The sequence below is a fragment of the Protopterus annectens genome, chromosome 5.part0, assembly GCF_019279795.1.
Source record: "Protopterus annectens isolate FY-2018-M chromosome 5.part0, PAN1.0, whole genome shotgun sequence".
NCBI lineage: Eukaryota > Metazoa > Chordata > Ceratodontiformes > Protopteridae > Protopterus > Protopterus annectens.
Genome location: NC_056735.1, coordinates 205,274,225 through 205,296,742, shown reverse-complemented (window position 1 = coordinate 205,296,742; position 22,518 = coordinate 205,274,225). Strand labels below are relative to the sequence as shown.

Here is a 22,518-nt window from a genome sequence, read left to right as displayed (position 1 = left end):
GCTCAACCATAACCATAAAACCTGTGCGATTTGTCAGGCCTTCATTCCTAACACTCTTTACATTTACTTAGGAAAACCAGCATCTTAAACTTCTGGCTGTGGTGATGGAAGGGCCATCTGGTCAGACCATTGAGCCACCAAAAAAGAAGGCCAAAGTTTCCAGGGCTGAACTTACTGCTGCACCTCCTCCATCCAATGTTGCCCCTGTGGCCAACATTCACCTGGAGGAATGTATGGAACCAGCCAAGTTAGGTATAACGGGGTACTGTTTGGGAGGCTGGAGAACCTAGGGCTGAAAGCACATCCATGGAGGTTTTGCAGACTTTGGGCACCAACAATGAGGGGGAACCTCAGCTCGCTATGGACGTCCAGACCTGTCCTTCCACTGTTTTAGAACAGCCTGAACCTAGGCCCTCCTTAGGCCCTACACCCTCAAGGCCTAACTCTTCCTTAAAAAGGAAACAAAAGACAAAACATGTCTCTCCTCCTTCAGAAAGCCTGCCTGATTGGCAAGCTTTCTCTCAAAGCTTATTTAATGCCTTTATGGCCCTTAGGCTTTCTATGCCTGCTTCCCCTCCAGCTACCCCTCCAGTTAGAAGTCCTAGGCCTCAGACTGAAAACCCTCTTCCTCTTGAAGCTGAGGACTTTTCAGATTCCTCTTCAGAGGACTCCCTTTCCTAAACCTGTCAGTTGCCTTCCCCTCTTGGGTATGCATCCCCTGAGGAGGACTCTGCTGAGGCAGACTCCCCAGGAGAGGACCTCACCTTTGGTGAAATCATCTCTAAAATGAGGCAGTTTTTTAAATGGGATTCCTCTGAAATGTCGATGGTTCAAAAGAGGTATTACGAACTCTTACAAATGGACACCCCTTCACCTTTTGCCATCCCTCCAGTCTTACCAGCTTTTTTGGATGCCTTCAATGCAGCCTCTAGAAGGCCTAACAGGTTTTATAAGGTCTCAGAAGGGACTACATTTCTGATTAAATACCATGTTGCAGACCCTGGCACTGTTTCATTCTCTGCAGACAAATCCTGCAAATTACTTCTCTCCATCTCTGTCTTGGCAAAAAAATATACACCTCTGCCACTTTGGCTTTTAGGGTGGTTAACCACAAGACACAAATGTCTAAGTATGCCCTGGCCCTTTTGTCACTGTTTCTAAAACTTTTGGCTGATCTCCCAGACTCGCCTTCTAAGGCTCAAATATCTAGCCTTATTTCCTTGTCCTGTCAAGTGACAATACAATCAGAATCAGCTATGATGGTGCTGAGGCCTCAGCCAGATCTGCAGCCTCTGCCTCAGTGCTTAGAAGGTATTCTTGACTGAGACTCCAACCCCTACCTGATGATATCAGGGCTAAATTTCTGGATGCACCCCTGGACATTTCTGCTCTTTTTGGGGCACTTTTTAAAACTCTTCAGCAGAAGGGAAAGGAATTACAAGACTTAAAACCATTTGTTTGCATCTCCAATCCCTAATTTCCATAGGAATCATTCCACCAAAACACAGTTCATCAGGAAACATTCTGCTCCTACCTCTCATTCTAGGAGAAAGAGCTCTGGGAAGCAGCAGCCTCCTTCCAGGCCTGCTCAAACTCCAGTTCAGAAACCTCAGTTTCAGGACAGGGCAGGTAGTCTGTGACTACCAGCTTTCCCCTTCTACTCCTCTGGATTCCATTTCCCTATCCCAAAGACACTCTCACTGTCTTCCCATCTGGCAAAGCATTACCTCAGACAAGTGGGTCTTGTCTATTATAGAAAAGGGTTACTTCATGACTTAGGTCATTTCTCCCTACTTAAGAGGCATCCCACAACCACTGAAGGACCAGCTTCCCCTTTTCCAGACAGTCTTAGACAGCCTGCTGTCTCAGGAGACTATCCAATCTGTCCCTCTGTCAGAAAAGGGAAAGGGCTTTTACTCCAGACTATTCCGAGTCCCAAGGAAAGATGAGCCATAGAGACCCATCCTAGATCTCTCCTACCTCAACCTTTTTCTACAGGTACCCACTTTTCACATGCTTACACTCCAGACTCTTTTTCCTGTGCTAATGCCTCGGGCATTTCTGGCCACTTTGGACATCAAAGATGCCTATCTACATATTCACATAAGGCCCAAATACAGGAAGTATTTACAATTTTCTGTGGGTTCCTCGCATTTTCAGTTCTCTGCTTTGCCCTTTAGACTATCTACTGCTCCAAGGGTATTCACCAAATGTCTGGCTCCAGTGGTAGCCTATTGCATGGTTCAAGGGATTCAAAATGCTCCATACCTGGATGACCTCCTGTTCCAGTCAGGTTGCTCCACTTCCTTACACATCCATCTCCAAAAAGCCATCTCTGTCCTGCAGTCCCTGGGGTTCAACATCAGTTTCCCGAAGTCCAAACTAAACTCCTCCTAGGACCAAGTTTTCCTGGGGTGCAAGATAAAAACAGATGTCATGAGGGCATTCCTTCCACCCCAAAAGGTGGAAAACCTGACGCAATACTTGCTGTCTGTCCTCCATGCCTCTGGTATGACAGCGAGACAGTATGTCAGACTCCTAGGACATATAGCCTCCACTATACCCATGTTACCACTGGCAAGAAGACTCCACATGAGAAAACTTCAGTGGTACCTGAGGTCCACGTAGTTGCCAACACTCCCACTCCTTGGACCACAACATTCCCTTCCTACCATGCCTAAGGAAGGAGATCCTTTGGAGGCTGGATCAAGTCTCCCTCAACCCAGGACTTCCATTACAACCCCTCACCCTAGTCCAGGAGATGTACACAGATGCCTCAGACCTGGGCTGAGGGGCAGCTTGAAGGTGCAAGGCACATGGACAGGCCCCTTCAAGTGGGAGCACATCAACATCAGAGAAACGAGTGCCGTCATCCTTGCTCTGAAGGCCTTACAGAAGCAACAGCCCCTGAAGGTGTTCACAGAAAATACTACAGTTCTCTGGTATGTGAACAAACAGGGGAACAAAATCTTACTTGTTATGCAGACGTGCACTCCAGGTTTGGGAAATGGCAGCCCAACATGGAGTGACCCTGCAGGCAATCTATATTCCCTCAGCTCAGAATACTCAGGCAGACACGTTGAGCAGGTCCATGTCATAATCCCACAAATGGATGCTACACAGGGATGTGTTCCTGGACATAGTCCACAAGTGGGGGTACACCACAAGTAGATCTGTTTGCCTTCCCTCTGAACAGACAACTTCCACTCTTTTGTACCAGGGCACCCAGCCCCCTAGTGAGGGCAGCAGATGCCTTTTCTATCTCATGGAAGGGGATGTTTCTCTATGCATACCCCCTGTCCCACTCCTACAAAAAGTCTTGTTGAAATTTCAGCCAGACAAACCAAAAATCTTATTGGTGACTCCCTTTTGGCCAAGACAACATTGGTTCCCCCTCCTTCTGCATTTAGCCAGGGGCAAGTATCAGAAGTTAACTCACAGAGTGGACTTTCTCACACAGGACAAAGGATCCCTAATCCATCCCCACTTGGAATCTCTGACCCTAACCCTGTGGGTGATAGAGTTTTGATCCCTTTCAGACACCTTTACACTGAGGACATGCTTAATGTCCTGCAGGAGACCAGGAAATCCAGTACTAGGAGATCTTATTTGTCCAAATGGAAAAGAGTCTCCATCTGGTGTATTCAGAGACAGCTAGACACATTTCAAGGAGAGGTCCCTTTAGTGCTGTCCTACATGTGTGAATTGTTGCAAGCAGGGCTGGCATATTCTTCTGTTAAGGCCCACCTAGCCGCTATTTCGGCTTGTCTGCCTCTTGACCCTCCTCTTGCCTCCTGCCTTCCAGTGAAGTTATTCCTTAAGGGAATAGTGCACCTCAGGCCCCCCAGGAGACCAATTCCACCCCCCTTGGGACCTGAATTACGTTTTAGAGAAGCTTACTGTTGCTCCTTTTGAACCAGCAACAAATGCCTCTCTAAACTACAGCACTTAGAACACTTTTGGTGGTCCTGACATCAGCTAGGAGAGTATTAGAGCTCCAGGCCCTCATGACTACCCCACCTTTTTACTCCTCCACAAGGATAGAGTGACCCTAAAGACCAACCTGTCCTTCATGCCTAAGGTGGTCAGTGACCTGTCCCTGAACCAATATATTCATCTCCCCATCTTTTTTCCACATCCACAGAAAGACAGTGTGAGAGTCCTCCATTCCCTTGATGTTCACAGACAACTAAGATTCTGTCTTGACAAAAGCAAGTCCTTTAGGAGATCAGACCAATTGTTTGTCTCCTTTCACCCCAGAGCTCTGGGAAAAGCAGTGACAAAACAGACCATTTCTGCTGGATTTCCAGGGCCATCTCCTTTTGTTACACCTACCAAGGGAAACAGCTAACCTCAAAAATTAAATCCCACTCCACTAGAGCCATGACCTCATTTGGAGCCTTCTTTAAAGGGCTGGACACCGCTTCCATTCCAGAGGAAGCTACCTGGACATCTGTCCATACCTTCACCAAAAACTGCAAACTGGACCATATTTCCAGGTCTAGAGCAGGGTTTGCTAGGGCAATCCTGTATGGCTTCCTGGAAAACAGTTCCATACCACGGTTCTCTTCTTCCCTTTGAGCTTTGGCACTTACCCAAAGGTTATGAATACTGCAACATGGGAATAGAAGGACATAGAATATTTGTGTAAAATCTTACCATAACCATAGATGTCCTTCTCTTCCATGTTGCAGTATTCTATCCCTTCCCCATATATATATATGGATCTAGGACTATTGAACGAAAGTTCAATAGTCCAAATCCACAATCACTGAACACACTTTAATGAAAGTGTTTTCACTGAAAAAGCGCTTTCGTTAAAGTGTGTTTAAAAAAAAAAAATTACTTTTACGTTTTTGCAGCCCCCCCCCCACTTAAATATTCTCACTCCGAGGTCGCACTACAGTGGGGAAAAGTGAATCATCCCTTATCCCCACTGTAGTGCGATCTTCGCAACAGACATACTTACGCAAAAGGGCCTTTGGTGAAAAGCACTTTCCCACAAGTATGCCCGGCCAAATCTATTTCGGTTATGTTGCCGTTCGGTGATCCATATGGATCCCATATATATATATATATATATATATATATATATATATATATATATATTTTGTGTATGTGTGTGTGTGTTTGTATATATATATATATATATATATATATATATATATATATATATATATACACACACACACACACACACACACACACACACACACACACACACACACACACACACACACACATATATACATATATACAAAAATGCTTTGATGGATGACACAGGACTTGTGCAGCTATCCTGAGACTGGGGTCCGACTGGGACATTCAGTTCTGAGGAAAGGTACATGCAGACATAACTTTTACGGCCCACACACCCTACCTCCAACATCAGACGTCTCACGTACCTTGTATACTGGCCAGACGTTTGAGTAGCTAAGCAGTGGGATAACCCAAAGGTTATGAATACTGCAACAAGGAAGAGAAGGACATCTACGTTTTTGGTAAGATTTTACACGACTATTCTTTCAAGTTCCAGGTTTGGTGCAAGGCATGGCTTCCAATAATCTAGAAGAAAAAATAAATCAAATGTGCACAGAGCTGATTAAAATAAATGAAATAATGAAGAAGTATATCAACTCAAGCCAAAAGCTGGAAAAAATGGAAGAAGCTTAAACAGCTATTCGGATGAACTGATAAGCAGTGAAAATGAAGAAAAGACTGACTTATAGTATGAGACTGCTTAAGAAGTCCTGTTGTTAGAGGACAGAGCATGCATGAAAAAAAAACAAGAGATTTTCTGCTGTACCAGAGAAACTGGAAGGAACAGACTATTAACTTTAAGAATATACAAATAAGTTACTGGACTGGCATTCGACAGCAGGATTTGTTAATTGAAAGGGAACAGTGTGTGTATGCCCCAGCCATATTTGAAGTAGTGAATACTATGAAAAGAGATAAAAACACTGGAAGTAGGATCTGTAGAAAAGGATAAACGCAAAATACATAGAAAAAATGGCAATCGTGGGAGCAGTACATGCAGAATAATGATTTAGAGGATGATTTGAGGTTTAAGGGAAGGCAGAATTCAGCAATTTATATAATGTTTGATTGATGATTGTACAGAGGAATATATGTGATGTATAATGTTTCCAGTTGTGAACATGTTAATATGATTTGTTTTTTATGTAAATGTATGTTTCTCTACGACATAAAGTGCTAATTCAGTAAAGGTGTTAAAAGGACCTAAATTGTTCTTGTGACATAAATAGAGCATGTTTCAAAACCAGATATGTTTCTCAGAGAGTTCCCATTCTTTGGAACAGGATACCCATCAATGTGAAACAGAGTAAGTTCAACTTGGACAAATGGATAGGTAATCAGAAATTCACCCATGGTCTGGCATCTACATTTCTGATGGACAAAAGCAATCAGTAAATCACTCCCTATATAAGTGAAATTTGTGGATCACATATGGGTTGAATGGATGGACTTATAAGACCTGAATTATTTATTTGACATTTGTTGACTGGGATAGTCTGACTGGGTTGGGTAGGAGGCCTGGGGAGAAAAGCTCCACATTTATACATTTAACAATTGGGTATGTAAACAAGATAGATTACAATTTTTCAACAAGAAGATTTTGGAGACTATACAAGTAAGTGTAGACATTTAAACAATTGGGTATATGTACAAAGATAGATTCCAATTTTCCAACAACAAGATTTCATTGACTTTATACAGTAAGTTGTAAGAGAAGTAGAAGTAGTGTAAGGTGTTGAGAACTTAAAATATTAAGGTGGGGGGAGAGAAAAGGAGGCTGTGGTGGTGGTATTATCCTGGAGTTAGTCATGTGCAGAGCCAGGCCTTAAGGTGGGCTTTTAAGGAGGTTTTAAAGAGAGGAAGGCTTGAGATAGATCTGGTGTTTAGAAGGAGGGAATTCCATAGTTTAGAAACTGAAGGCACTGAGCATCAGTTGGGATGAAGCCAAGACCTTTCCCAAAGACCAGAAACACTGGAGAATGCTTGTTGCCCAATATGCTGTGTAACTTGGAAGGATCTTAGGCTAAGTAGGTAAGTGGTCATTAGCTTAACATATACCGATAAGCACACCTCCAACCTGATCACAGGACAACCTCATTCTTACAGACGCACGCACACACACGGGTAATTTGGCAAAAGGCTGCTTTCCCTACATTTGGGACATGAAACTCCATGCATGTGACAGAAATCTGCATGGACACGGAGGATATACAGATTCCACACACAAGGCATCACAGTCAAGAACTGAAGTTGATAACCAGGCATTATGAGGACAGTGTTACCTGCTACACCACTTCCTCAAACACCAATCCATGCTCTTCCAAGTTCTTTAGAAGGCAAATATTAAGTATGATTGGTCCAGTATCTGGCTAACATGATTGGATAATTCTGCTTTGTTAAAGTAACATCTTCATACCTTATGTTAAACCATATGATGACACAGTCGCTACTAAAATGATTTCCTTTGGTATGCATATATTTCCAGTGCATCAGGCATACAAGGTGGAGCATTCTAATTTAAAACATAATATTGTGGTATTACAGATCTTCTAAACTGCTATGGAACATTTTCCTACAAAGCTGATCCGTAAAAAGATAATAAGGTTCCCACTTACTCGACAACATTGTATTTAAACTATTTATTCCCCTCTAGATCAGGTATGGACAACACTGAATGGATTGCGAAAGTCATGTGATCCTTTGTAGTGAAGTAGCAGAGCACATGTAGCTGGACTCAGAGAGAGAAGTTTATCATTTAGGGAGTGGGCTAACTAGTTATTTAGACTGCACAATACTGCTGAATTATCCAGAAGGAATGCCTCAGCTCGTACACAGCTTCCAGCAAATATGGCTGCAGCTGTCTACAAGGAGGACTTTTCAGTTTAAATAATATACACTTTTATGAAGGAGTAAGACAAAAGCAAATGTATGTATCAACCACAATATTAAAATACTTGACTCATTCTTCATGTTAATTAGGTTTATGTTGTTCTCATAGATGTATTTAATGTGTTGAAACTATGTTCTGTAATGGTACAGTTAATTTTTGTTATTGTTTGTATTTCTTTGTCCCCAATGCTGAAAGTTTTAATAAATTCTGAACAGAAAAGGTATGAAATATATTGTTCTGTGACTTTTTTTTACCAATATTGAATGTTCACTGCTGAGAATTGCACACAGTTGCTTCCAAACATTATAAAAATAAAGTTTTGTTCCTGGTTTATGTAACCATCATTCCCTCCAACGGAGCTCTTTTGAGTTTGTACATTAACCCTCAATGAGTGTGGCCTAAGCCTGTAAAAAAGTGAAAGTCAGAACAGGTTTCGTTTTAATTAGCTACATTTCAGCTTCATATGTTACTTTCTTTTGATACGGGGCCAGATTCAAAGAGAGCACCCTGTGTTCTCAAACTGCTGCAGCCAAAGCAGCTTCTTCAGTCAAGGGAAATGTGATTCAGAGACATGTTGGCTGCAATGAAACAGACCTCATTACTGGCTAATTTGTCTGCCTCTAAATTGTGCGATATTACCATTAATGCTAATCAGCACTTTACTGTGGTAATCACTGCTGGCAGCCCATGCATTGCATTGGCATGAGCCCCCCCCCCCCATTCTCACAGACATGCACACATGAAACACGTGTGTGGGTGCGCGAAACACACACACAACACCATGCCTGTTACCTGCCTCTTAGCTGAAACAGCATCCCCATTGTTGCCTCTTATTTTTTTCTGTGTCCCTCGTAGATAACAGATGACTGCAGTCAATCAGTTATACCGTACATTAGAGTTTCATTCTTCCTGTTGTTCAGAAAGTACATAAAATATATCATGGTGCTAGACCTGTTGCTCTATTAACTTTTTAAGTGACTCAGAGTAATATGTAAAAATTGTCCCTGGTGTTGTCTAGTGTTTTATTCTGGCTTTATCTCGAAGTTTTGAGCTTGATAATTTAGAGGTATATCATCCACCCTCACACACACCCTTCAGTTCTTCATGCTGTCCCTGATTTTACAAAACATCACTGATTTTGCTTCTTATATATTTTCTGTCCGTCTTACCTCACATATTATTACAGTCTGTCAATAATGCATTAGAGTTTCATAAAATCAAAACAAACAGTCTCTGTGGTGTCCCTCGAAGTCACACAAACTCAGTATGTTAATGGTCTGTGTCCAACAGCAAATAATGATAAAACCTCTCTGTGTGGAAGATCCAAGATTCCCTAGAGTTCCAGAGTTCCATAGAGTTCAGGCACCTATTAAAGACCGTCAGCTAGAGCGTCTTCTGCGTGGAGACATGCGTGAATGGTCGTACCTTCGTTGAAGGTTGTGCATCAGGGCTGGTAACTCGGCACGTAAAAATCAACTACCAATCATTAGCGGACCGGAGTTCCGCTGTGGCGACCCCTAACCGGGAAAAGCCGAAAGACACAACAACAACAACAACTGTGAATATCCCACCTAATAACAGGTGATACATCCACTAATGAAAGTAGGGAAGCACAAGATAGTTTAAGTTGAATCTTCTTTGTTAGTCTTTATTCGACTTGTACTAGTTCATGCTTCCCTACTTTCATTAGTGGATTTATACTTTGGAAAGTTTTTAAAGAAAATATTTCTAACCACATGTTATTAGGTGAGCTATTCACAGTATGGTCTTTATTAGGTGCCTGAACTGTAAAGAATTCTAGGGAATCTTAGATCTTCCACACACACACACACACTGTTTCATAAAATACATAAGATTGCAATAACACGCTGTTTGCTGTGCATGGGTACAGGATTTGATTCTTTTCCTCAGTAAAGTTTTTTATGTGACTCTGGGTAATAATGTGTCCCTGGTGTATGATGATAGCACAGAGTACTAAAGGACTGCTTCGCGAACAAGCTGCTTTCTGTGCCAAGAGAACAGGGTTCAAAACTTTTCCCCATTGTTTAGATTTTTTTAAGTGACTTAGAATTATTTAATAAGTGTTCCTGATGCATGCTGTCCCTGCCATGCAACTGTCATGTAAGACCTTCTGTTGTTCCTTTTTAACTTAATGTAATTTTTCATATGCCTCTGGTGACTAGTGTCCTCCCATAAGTTTTTTTGTAAAACTACCTCTTATTCTAAGAATGTTTATAGTGGTGTAGGATAATATGTAAAATTCCCTTGTATCTAGTGTTCCCCCAGTATTTTAGGATTTGCTGAGTAGTGTAGGGAGAGTCTGGCAGCCCCCCCCACACACACACACTTACAACACATTCACAGGATCGCACACATATACACACACACACACACACACACACACCTTCCTAACATATCTCCTTACTAAGACACCTACTGCAACCACTTAGCAGACACACACACACACACCTACCTGAGACCAATCATCCCTCTACATACACTAACACACATAGTAGGAAAACACGTACATGCACACACTACTTGTCTGGTAAATTCCACAGCACCTAAATTAAGTCTACCCCAGTGAAAGTAATAGGTGAACATGAACTTTTGGCCAAGATAATTAACTTGGATGGTGGGAGTGATTTACACCACTTGACTACATAAATGCCTTACCACAGGCATTTCCATAGGAGAACACATGGCTAATTATTATAAGTCACTCCCCTGGAATGCCTCATTAGCATGTAAGTTGACTGAGAGATTGGCCCATCACAATGATTCTACAGAACATATGGCATCACAGGGGATGGCTTGTCTCTGAATCAGAAGGGGCTATCAACAGAGGGAAAATGGCTGTTTTAGGCCACCTATCAAATCTTGTCAGCATTTCAGTTATTATTTATTGATGTGATAGTTTCCTACACCAGATTGCAAGATGTAATTACATTGTATTGCTCAGGTAAAATACATTTGCTGATTTTGTCAGATAATTGAAGTGTTTTTTAACTTTCTACATTTCTTCCTTAGCCCAATTGCTTTACGAATCATGAATGACCAGATGATGTATTTAGAAAGAGCCTTTGTTGATCCCCTTGGTTTGCCAGGAAGACCATTCTACAGGTAAGAATTGCTTTTTGTCCATGTTTGTCGTATTTATGTCTTGTCTTGTGTTTACGTAAGCAACCTAATCATCTTGCTTTGTGATTTTAGTTAATATTATATAAAGGACATCATTTTAATACAGTAGACAGTATTTTAGAGTTCCTTCCTAAGCATGTAGATTTCAGCTTTTAAAACTAATATAATTCAAAATCAGGAGAGAATGGACATTATAGACAACGAACATTAATTTATATCCGAAAATGTGCATTCTGATGTGACAGAGCAATCAGCATGCTGCCTGTAAGTCCATTATTACCTATAAGAATATGTCTGGGCATCTATAGCTGTTAAAAGCAAGTAGCTACAGCTGCCGTGTTCTCTGCTCCACTAAGCGGACAAGACAAATTCAATGGTGAAAAAGGCTGAACACAACATCTGCTTTACCCAAAGGCAAACACAATTAAAATAAAGTAAGCCCCAAAATAAAAAAAAAAACATGGCTTAGTGCCCAGATGTCAGGAGTCCACAAGTATTCTCATATAAACTGTAGAATGCATTACTGCCCCCCCCCCCAAAAAAAGGTGGCATCAACTGCATGCTATCTAGACTATTGTGTAAGTATAGCTATGTACATGATCAGTGAATGTATAATATACAAGGAAGCTATCCCCTTTTGTGGAAGATGACAGCAAAAACACTACACCCTTAGCTGACTTATTTATTCAACAGAACACATCACACCCAGCCATAGGTATGCTGAGCATTGCACACAAGCAGTCGTGGATTCTTGCTAAAATAGGTTGTCAGACAGTGCTTATGTTTTTGTATAATATTCTCTGCTGTTACTTTTTTGGTTTAGGAATATTACAAGAAGCAAACCATAGTAATGTTCTTCATCTTTTTCATGCATTATACATATGTTTTCTTTTTAGCAGTTATCACTCATTCCAACGTTAGAAAACCTGCACAATCCCTGACTTCCCTCAAACTCCACTTCATCCCCCGTGCATTATTCTGCAAGCATTGCTTTCACAAATTCCATTTATATCTATGCAGTTTGCTCCTTCTCTTTTCTAAAGATCTCACCCCCAGTTATTTTATCTTTTTTCTTCTCAAAATTGAGAACATAAATTAGTCAGTTTATATTTTGAGTTCAATTTTCTGTTAATTAATTTCCCAACAGCCAACAGCGTTAAACTTAGTAAGGCCTTGCTATGTCTGGGCAATTCAAATCCTATATCCCAGCTCAAAATAATAATTTCCTAAGTTACAACCATTTGCTCACTCAGAACTTCTGGCAAATTACTCTGTAGGGGATTTTACAATCTGCCTACTCATTACATTCCAAACATGTTAGCAGTCACCACTCTCTTCCCCATCACACCTCTTAGCACTCCCATGCCTTTTACTCTTTATCTGTACTTTATCAATGCACGGTAGGAAAGGCCGTCTCTAATCTGCAGTCCAAACAACTGCTTGGCCTCATCCCTCTCTTTTACCTTTTCTTCTCTTGTTTTTCACTCCTAATACTTTGGTCCTATGCTAATTTTCTCTAGTAAATTCTAACCCCATCTTTCCAATTTCCTAGTTCACAGAATACTTTCTTCCACTTATGAATATAATATTCCATATGGTGGTGGTTGTTCTCCTTAAGGAGCTGCATCCAAAATCGTATTCTCTATTTATTTCTCAAATCCCCATGCCCATTTCATCAGCATCCCTTTCTACTTTGATTTATAACATTCTGTTTGTGTTGGGTATAGGACCCTTAAATGCATTGTAACTGAGTAATCCTAAACCACATTGCTCTGTATGGGGAATCAAACCAGCTTATCCCTCGTAATTCTTGCCCTATTCCTATCCCGAGTAAATTCCTTCATCTCATTATCTCTTCTAGTTGATGAAAATATGCCTGATCTGTTAAACAAGAAGGACTAGAAGCATTTTCACTTCTTGTACCTTACTATCCATATCCATAATCAAGAGCTTCCAGTTTCTTAGCTTTGTTTTATATTTTGTTTAGTCTCTTCCACATATCCTTAACTTCCACAACAGAATACCTTTTAATCCATGCAACTAAGTCATTCATCTTATTATGTCCCCATAAATATGGGTATTGCTTAACTAGTCCATGTGTAGGTACATAGTTTACTGCTATAACCGTTGTTTTATCTTCATTTATTATATCATGAAGACATGTGAAACTTTTCTCAAAACTTCCACAACACTTGAGATATCCTTTTTTGGATTATCAAGCGCAAATATCTGTGAATAGAGCTAACTTTTCTTGACTGCAATGCCAGTTACATCCTTGAATTTGTGACCACATGTTTTCTTTGCTAATGGCTCTAAATATGAAGCAAATAACACAGTGGAAAGTTCCTCACCCCACTGTTCAAGCACATCTCATTAGAGAGGAACCCACTCTCAACTCATTACAACCGAGTGCGAGTCCAGGCTTTTCTGTAGTCAACTTCAACTGCGCCTCTAGGCATCAAATGTTCCTTGTTCATATTTGCATTAATAATTCCAAAACCATGCTACATAGAAGGTATCAGAATATTCTATCTTGAAGCATACATGATGGCAAACACAACTCTATTGATATTAGACTGTTGTCGGTGAATATTTGTTAAAACTGTAAGGTGAAAACTTTGTTTTTTAAAGATTCAAAACACATCCAATGGGAGTTAAAGATACACACTCAAAAGAGCTGTACCAGAGGGAATGAGTTAAGTCTCGTCTCTAACCCTTCATATACCTTCCTAATTTACCCTACTATTCTATCGGGGTGGTGCAGCGGTAGCGTTGTTGCCTCACAGCAAGAGGTTCTCCTGTTCGATTCTCAGCTAGTGTGTGGGGAGTACCTTCTGTGTGGAGTCTGCATGTCCTCCCCGCGGGTCGAGTGGCATTCCGAAAGACATGCGTAAATGGGCGTGCCTTCATTGAAGGTTGGGCGTTGAGCTGGCAACTCGGCACTGTGAAAATCTACTGCCAATCATTAGCGGACCGGAGTTCCGCTGTGGCGACCCCTAACCGGGAAAAGCCAAAAGACAGCAACATTCTATCGAGGAACACACATACTACTATTATCCTGTTTATATATCCCAGTGGACTCTATTGAATGCTTTCTCTGTATTAAGACTCATCAACAATAGTGGCATTTCCTTGCACTCTGCTTCCTTCTGGATCATCATTATTCTGTTAATGTTGTCAAATGTTTGCCTCCCGTCTACAAAACTATACTAATCCATATCAATTAATTTATCAAAACCTTTGCCATTCTCTTAGTAGAGACATAAGCAATTTATAATCATGGTTTCAAGCTGAAATGTATCTATATGAAGCTAGGTCTGAAGGTCTTTATCCTTTCCAGGGAATACAGCTACCACAGCTTTATTCCAAGGTAATGATACTTCCTCCTCTTTTAAAATATTGTTAAGCAAAACCTTCTAGATCTGTCACTTTTTCCTCCTGGCTTCCAAACTTCCATAGGGAAACTGAATGTTAATGTAGACATCAGTGTCGATTGATTAAATATCACCATTTAGGTAATTTCTTCCTATCTTGGGTATTAACTATTAAGTCTCGTGTACATCTAACCCATAGCCTGCCTTAGGCATAGGCCAACTAGGCGGCCGCCTAGGGTGCCCCTGTAGCAGGGGCACTTTTCCAGTATTTATTTGGTGTAGGTAGACCAGGATGGGGGCACCAGATTGGGGGCACTGTGCAGCCCTTTTGCCTAGGGCACCAGTTGACCTAAGGCCGCTCCTGCTCTAACCTTGGCATAATTGTCTTCCATAGCTATTTCCATGTGTGCCTTTTCTTGGTTTTCACTTTTCTCTCCTCCTTTATACAAATGTACATATTTTTCAAATATCTCTAATACCTACAAAGAGTGGTGTTAAAAGGCAATTTTTCAGAAGTTAGAAATGTTAATAGAAAGTTCCACAGGGCTCATTGTTGAGCGCATTGTCTTTTAACTTTATCAACTTAACTTTATTTTCAACAATACCAACTCACAAGTCATTTTGGATGAATAGATATGCTGACTGTAAGCTATGTTTTGTAGTATCAAGCAGTTCAGGATTTTGAAGAAATTAATCAATGTTGTTGTGTCTTTCGGCTTTTCCCGGTTAGGGGTCGCCACAGCGGATGATTGGCAATAGATTTTTACGTGCCAAGTTGCCAGCCCTGACGCACAACCTTCAACGAAGGTACGCCCATTCATGCATGTCTCCACACAAAAGACGCTCTAGCTGAGAATCGAACAGGACAATGTCTTACTGTGAGGCTACAACGCTACCGCAGCACCACTACCACAGTATGAAGAAATTAAACAATATGTAAGTAATATAAGTATATGGGCATCTGGGTTTGGTATCTCTTTTAGTGGAGAAAAGTGTAAAGTGATGTATTTGGAAAAAAAAGAATATTAACTTACAAAATAGGATACTGGATGGGGTCAGTCAGTATAAGGATCTGGGTTTAATATGACAAATTGGAATTTTATTGAAAATTGTTTCCAGCAGAAATATGAATAATATGGCTAAGTTATGTAAGGCAATTCTAAGACCTATTATAGAAGTTAATTCATTTTTATAATATAGTTTACAAGAAATTTGAATAGGATGGAAAAAGTACAGAGAAGATTTACTACGATGACTCATGGGTTAACGAACCTTGAGTTATCGTAAAAGATGTAAAAAAATAACTTGTACACAGTACACTACAGATATTACAGAGAAAAGATTATTCTTTCTTATAAAGCTTGCAAGAGCAAAGAATTAATAGTGCTGTTAAACTTAGACTTAATGATAGTTTGAACTTGAAATGTAGAAGTCTTAATTTTAAGGAAGATCTTAATGGAGCTAAATTAAGACCTTCATATATTAGATTATTTCTGTTTTATGGAATAGGATGCCTGTGTTTATGCATAATTCAGTAAAGTTCGAATATTTTAAAAATAATTTGAATTTCTGGGTGGGTTCTGAGGTTTTAAATACTTCATTTTCAAAGCCTGTGTTCCTCGAAGGTCTTGGGGCCAGAGCACAGTTCGGTCAAGGGTGCAATTTGATTTCTGTCTGTAAATCAAACGTCCTAATCCCAGTGAGTGAATCGGTCGAGTGTTGGGAAGGCTGGGTGATCAGGCTGGGGAAACCCAAAAATCAGCAGTTCCACCTGTAACCTCTGTAAGTTTGGCAGCAACCTTTTCTACTTCTGTTGCCTAAGTCATTGTACTAAAAGTGTTTGGGCACCAGAATTATCAGAAATAGTTGTTTATTAGCAACCTTTCTAAACGCATGCATAATATTTATTTCTTTTGCTCTATTTCTCCATTATCCAAATATTCCCTTAACTTATATTTACCACTTGCAGTTCCTGCTCTTCTTGATCCTTGAGATTGCCCTCATTCTTCTATACTTTTAACCTTTGTCAACCACTTTCATTAATTCCTGATACTTTATCCCACATCTCATTTTCCCTTATTTCTACAGTGTTTTTAAAACCTTTTCCATTTAGAGTGTTCACTTGTGATCCCTTCTGAAGAAAGGTTTGTATTCCCTGATGACTATCTCATTTCCAATATTCATTCTTAAATTCCTTTCTCTTTTGTAGATAAGAAGGAGAGTGCCAGTGTCTCATTTTCACTTCATTGTCCTTCATATTTGTTTGTTTTTATTGGTTCATTATCTGACATAGTTATTGGATGCTAGTCAAAATTTTCAACTAAATGCACATGCTCCTGTGAAATATAATTTCTGCGTAGTCTGTCCCAGTTATTGTACTGTGGGGAATAATACACAAATTCTGTCTGGGTTCATACAAAGGAATTCACATATTCCATTCTAAATATTTTTATATACTTCTTCGTAAATATACCCTGTTTTGTTATATTTTCCCTTCTAGGTCCCCCTGATACATCCATACTATTTTAAATCTTGTTCCAGTCCTTACCCATAAGTAATATACTCTGCTGAAAGCTTAGCAATTCTCCCAAAATGCTCTTAAGTGCCATAATAACGGGTTAAGGTAGAATATAAATACATGCCAGCATAACTCTCTTCCCCTAATATTAACCCTTTACTATGACAAAAGTACCACTGTTGTCTTTTCTTCTCCTCTTCTGTCACTGTTAGAGCCCATCATCCCTGATATTCTGCCGAATAACCACCCTGCAATCCTTTCTTTGTCAATTCATGTGCTCATTCTATCCAAATGTGTCTACTACAGTATTGATATATGCACCCTACACTTCTTAATTTAATTCAGTACTCTTTGCTTTTGTCACTCAAGAATCTTTCTGGAGACCAAAATTCTCAGAATTTTATGTTGAAAACACTTTCATTTCCACATTTTTCAGACTACTACTTCTGTGACATTGAAGCTCACTTCACTGAAGGTCCTCTGTGTGGAGCCACCACCTTTGAGTACAAGGCTTTACAGTTTGTATTTGTACTCTAGGAGCAGTTCCTTTCGACTGGATTGTCCTGCAGACTATTCATTTTGAATGCATCCTTACATTTGCACATTGGCGCCTCCATGGTTTGTCTTAGATGAAATGCTTAGAAAGCTGTCTTGTTGATTGGACCCAATCAGAAGGCCTTCTGAGTAAGATAGCATATGTATAGTTGTTTGAGAGGGGTTTCTGAAGTGGTTACATTATTAATAATTACTCCATCTACCTGGAACACCTCCTCACCTGTGTCACCGTGTACCTGCTTACACAGATAAAAGTAAGAGAATTAAAATAAAAGGTTTGTTGCTTTATAAATTTCTGCTAAATATATATGTTTTGAGAGAAAGTTGCCTAGTTTCTATGAGGAAAAAAAACAGGTGATTGAGGTTATGAGACTACTCTGTAACCCAGTGAACAAGGTGTCAGTATATGCTCCTGATAATGTTGATGTTAATTTTGGTCTATGGTAGGTGCTGGGCAACATAAGATGAGTCTGTCTGTTGGACTCACAAATATCACTGAGAAGAACGTTGTATGTGGTAGTCTTCAAACAGACAAGCAATACTATCTATTTTTTATTTATTTGTAACTAAGTAAATCCTGTAAGTACAAACCTCGTTTAGAAGAAACTTGCAAACATTGTCTGGTTAAGTGACTTGCTCAAACTCACACAGTATGGAAAAGGTGGCTGAGGGAATTAAACCCTGGACTGCAGGATGAATAGCCATAATCCTCTGCACTAAAATTCTAGAGGAGTGAATAAATACATATACATTACATATAGTCGTTGTATTGTGCAACATTTAACATGTAAGATTTCTTTATAAAAAAGAATATCTTCTTAAGCCATTATAGGTGTTTCTAGCTCTGTGACACTGAAAAATGGAGCCCAGACTTTTTAAGGCCCACAACATAGGCTTGAATAACTGGGACTGGTAAGAACTGGCTAGTGGAAGTGGAAGGGAGTGGCTGGCATCTGCTAACTCACCTTGGTGAGACAGAACATATATGGAGAGGCAAACCTCTCAACCTCTTACAAATTAAATTTAGACAAAGCCAAAATAATGGAGTGGGGGAGGGCAGAGGCCCAAATTCAGGGAAAGATTTTAATTATTGCTTTTATAAACCTAGAAATTTGCTAGAATAGCAGGCTTTGCATTAGTGTGTACTTTTGAAGTATATGAAGTCTGAAACTCAAATGCCTGTTACCATTTAGTGCCTTCAATCCTCCATGATTTTCCAGAAAAATCACAGCATTGTATGAGGAACAAATTGAAAATATGAAGCAAAAAATGTGGACATTCTGTGAAAATCTGGATAGTTGACTGAAATGTAAGGAAGATCAGCAAGGGATGTGTCTTTGGGTAAAGACCAGCAGGTAAAGCATGCCATCAGCGCTATCGGTGATAGCAAGTAAGTAAGTGAGGACATATATGAAAGCAAAGTAGTGTACCTAAAGATTTGGCTAATGTTTTGCAGAAGTATGGTTTAGTACCACAAGGACTGAGGGGCTGTTAGTTACGCAAGTCAAAATCCAAGCAATCTGTACAGAAATGCAAACCAGCACCCAGCTATTGCCCTGATTACTAACATAAATGCATTCTCTTCTGAAAAGGGAAGAACCCCAGAGAATGATGGGTAGGCTAGTACCATGCAGAAATGGATAAAGTAATAAGCACATTTGCTTGAAACAGAAGACCAAATATACCTCATATGACTCCTTTTGTCATTTAAATCCACTTTATAATTATTATTTTTATATTTTTCTGGATGAGGGGATAATGTCATGCAAGTTGGCTGTACTCTCTGCATCCCTACTAATTTATTCATAATCCATATACTTTGGAATAAGTGAAAATGCATGGAAAAATAGTCAAGGGTGCATTTGATCTTTGAAATCTAAACCAAATATCCTCCACCAGTCAGTGAGTCACTGGAGTATGAGGAGGGCTGCGGCTGGAGAAAGCCAAAAAATCAGCTGTTCCACCAGCACAAAGGTTGTCAAAAACTTTGCTGTCTCATTGTATTTTATTAATTATTTTAATGAACAGCTGTGGAAATTTCTGTCTGTTTTAACACACAAGTGTAGAAAAGGGATATTGCCTCTTCTGTTTATAAAATATCTGCAAGATCATCTCAAGAAATGACTGAACTTTTTGTGTACGCAACTAACTTACATCTATATATGTAGAGACATCAGATGACCGATACAAGGCAATTAGATCTGGGTGTGCCAAGGGGGATTACTTTTGCATAACAGGGTATGATGGTCAAAGCCAATGTCAAAGGCCTCTGGCTAATCAAATTTGCAGATTGAAAACTAGGAGCAGTCATTGAATCACCCTAGGGTGAAAACACCCTTCAGGAAGGTCTAATACAGATAAAAGCTTGGTGCCAAAGCCATGGCTTAAAACTCATTACTGAGAAATGTGTTGTAGTTCTTTTAGGAAGTCTGCCACCCTGGCAAACAATGTCATCAATAAAACACCCTTAAAAGTTGATTCACTAGTCAGGGATCTGTGAAGTCATGTAGATAGTAGCCTATCCTTTGACAAACGTGTCCACGATACTAAGAAAATCCTTCTATGTTACTCCACTTATAAACAATGGCATGGCATCTAGGTCCAGAGAAGTCATCATGCCACTGTACTCAGTCCTCATCAGGCCCATCATAGAATATAAGGCCCCCTTCGGTATGTACCTGACTAGACACATGCAGCAATTGGTACATCCACAAAGGCTCCTTACAAAAAGAATAGAGGGAGTAAACACAATGCCCTACACTGACCACCTCAAACCCTGTCACTTTATTTGGTATCATACAGACATCTGAGAGGTGATCTCTAGCTGGCATGCAAGGCATCCCTGGACTTTGTTTTGATGAATCTTTTGCATGTATGTAAAATTAACAGTATCAGAACTACTAGATTAAAAGACCTAAAATGTTCTTGCAATGTAAATAGGACAGACAGACATGTTTTTTTAGAGAATTCAATTCTCAGTAACAGGCTCCCCATCCTTGTAAAACTGAGTTCCTCCCCCTAACCCTGTTTAAGTGCCGCTTGGACGTATGGATGGGTAATCAGAAATTCACCCCTAATCTGGCTGCTATATCTGTGATAGACAAAGGCAGTCAGTGAATCACCCCTACAATCCAAGTATAAATCAAATTTGTGGGTCATATTTGGGTTGCACAGCTAGGCTTTTAAGGTCTCTAGTGGTCGTTAGCGTAGTATACACCTACAAACCTATGACAGCTTGTAGTTCTGAGCTGAGAAGTCTGTGATGATCACAGTGCCATGAAGTGCCTCCATTGTTGCCTGTATTTCATGACTTCTTACCAAAGGATGTAATCAAGTGGACCCACACCCTGTGAAGCAGCTCAGTTTTAGAACAATTCAAAAATGAGATTTCCTGCTTGCAGCAGTAGTTATTCATGCACTCTGTATACGTAGATTATGCAAACGATTTCAGTCTTTGCATCACTAGTAGCCAGTGGCCATATACCTACAACTGGATGAAGGGAGTTCAGATGTTGTTTGGCACACTGATGGTATACAGTAGTTACAGCTACTTTTCCACCATCCACTACCTATACAGTTGTACTGATGACCAGGGATGCCCATGAATGTACAGTAGGTGTGATTTATATATTTGCTTTGCATCCCTGGATATTTGTTAAAATATTGCATAAGCAGCTTTTTTTCTTTGACTTGAGCAGAGACGGCCCACAGTGTGATATAGTAAATGGTATGCCATGTCAGAGTGTTCTGCAATGAATGCATAGCTTAGGCAGGGTCTTCTGTTTGTACTTTCCAGTGGTAGTGACACAGCCTTGCACTACCCCATGTCAGCGTTACTAGATCTCCGTGTTCATTTTTAAACATTACACATTGTTTCAAGGACAGATGTGATACCCATCTACTAAAAATGGTTACATGCTAATAAAGCTTAGTATCTAATTCCAAACCTGTAGCTTAAATATATGCAGTTTGCTTTTATATTTACTGCTACAAGTATTTTCGCTTTTAAAAAAATTGCTTACTTTATATGTTACTAGTACCTTTTCTAACTTAAAACTTTTAAAATCCACAGGCACATCATTTATGCTCCCAGTAGCTATAACAAGTACGCAGGAATATCCTTCCCAGGAATATATGATGCTTTATTTGAAATAGAGAGCGAACATGATCAGCAGAAAGCTTTGAATGAAGTAAGAAGACAAATCTCAGTTGCGACCTTTGCAGTACAAGCTGCTGGAGAGACTTTACGAGAGGTTGCATGAGAGTTCTGCGTCAGCATACAGAGGAGAAGCACATGTCAAACATACCGTTAAGAAAGACAGAGCAGGTCAAGATTTATCTTTTTTTTTTTTTCTTCACACAACAGAGAGTGAAACTTTTCATGATTAATGAAGTATTCCAGACTTGTCCTACTTTCTTCAAATATAAACAAGAATAAAGACTCTGAAGACAGTTCATTGGGTACGCACCATTATAATGTTGAATTTTCCCACATTTTAATTCCAAAAAAATCACAGTGCCTTATTGGAATTTGTAAATTTCTGCTTTTGTATTGTTTATTTGCTGTTCATGGCTACATCACTGTAATTCTGTGTATGCCATTAAATTATTAGTGAGGGCAAACAAGATTGCTGTATTTCCAAATTTTGATACTTGAGATTTTTTTTATCCGCAGGGTATTTTAATAAATATTTTGTCATCTGAATTGTATATTTGTTAAGTATGACAAAATGTATTAGGATCTTTGCATATAATAGGATTTGTAATTTGCTACAAATCTATTCAAAATTATTTGAATAGATTACATTGTTAAGCTACTGATTTGGGTTGCACTTTTGCTGAATGTGCATAACTTGGCAATAGGTGTAGTCACAGTATGCACAAGTACACCAAATGGACGATTGAAGCAGATGGTTCTGTGAACATTAATAATTTAGAATGTTAGGTATAGTGTAACTGCTGAAGTCCTTCACTATTATATAATAATACACTTACATATG

The 22,518-nt window shown here is 39.7% G+C and overlaps 1 protein-coding gene across 1 annotated transcript in view; it reads left to right on the top strand.

Annotated features, from left to right (window-relative positions):
* The window catches only part of LOC122802144 (glutamate carboxypeptidase 2-like), a 1,578,923-nt gene extending 1,556,700 nt beyond the window's left edge, over window positions 1-22,223 (top strand). The window contains exons 19-20 of the mRNA XM_044071823.1: window positions 10,961-11,053; window positions 21,591-22,223. Of these exons, the coding sequence (XP_043927758.1) occupies window positions 10,961-11,053; window positions 21,591-21,780 (283 nt within the window). The 3' untranslated portion in view covers window positions 21,781-22,223. The remainder of the gene's footprint in view (window positions 1-10,960; window positions 11,054-21,590) is intronic.
* Window positions 22,224-22,518: the final 295 nt, after the last annotated feature.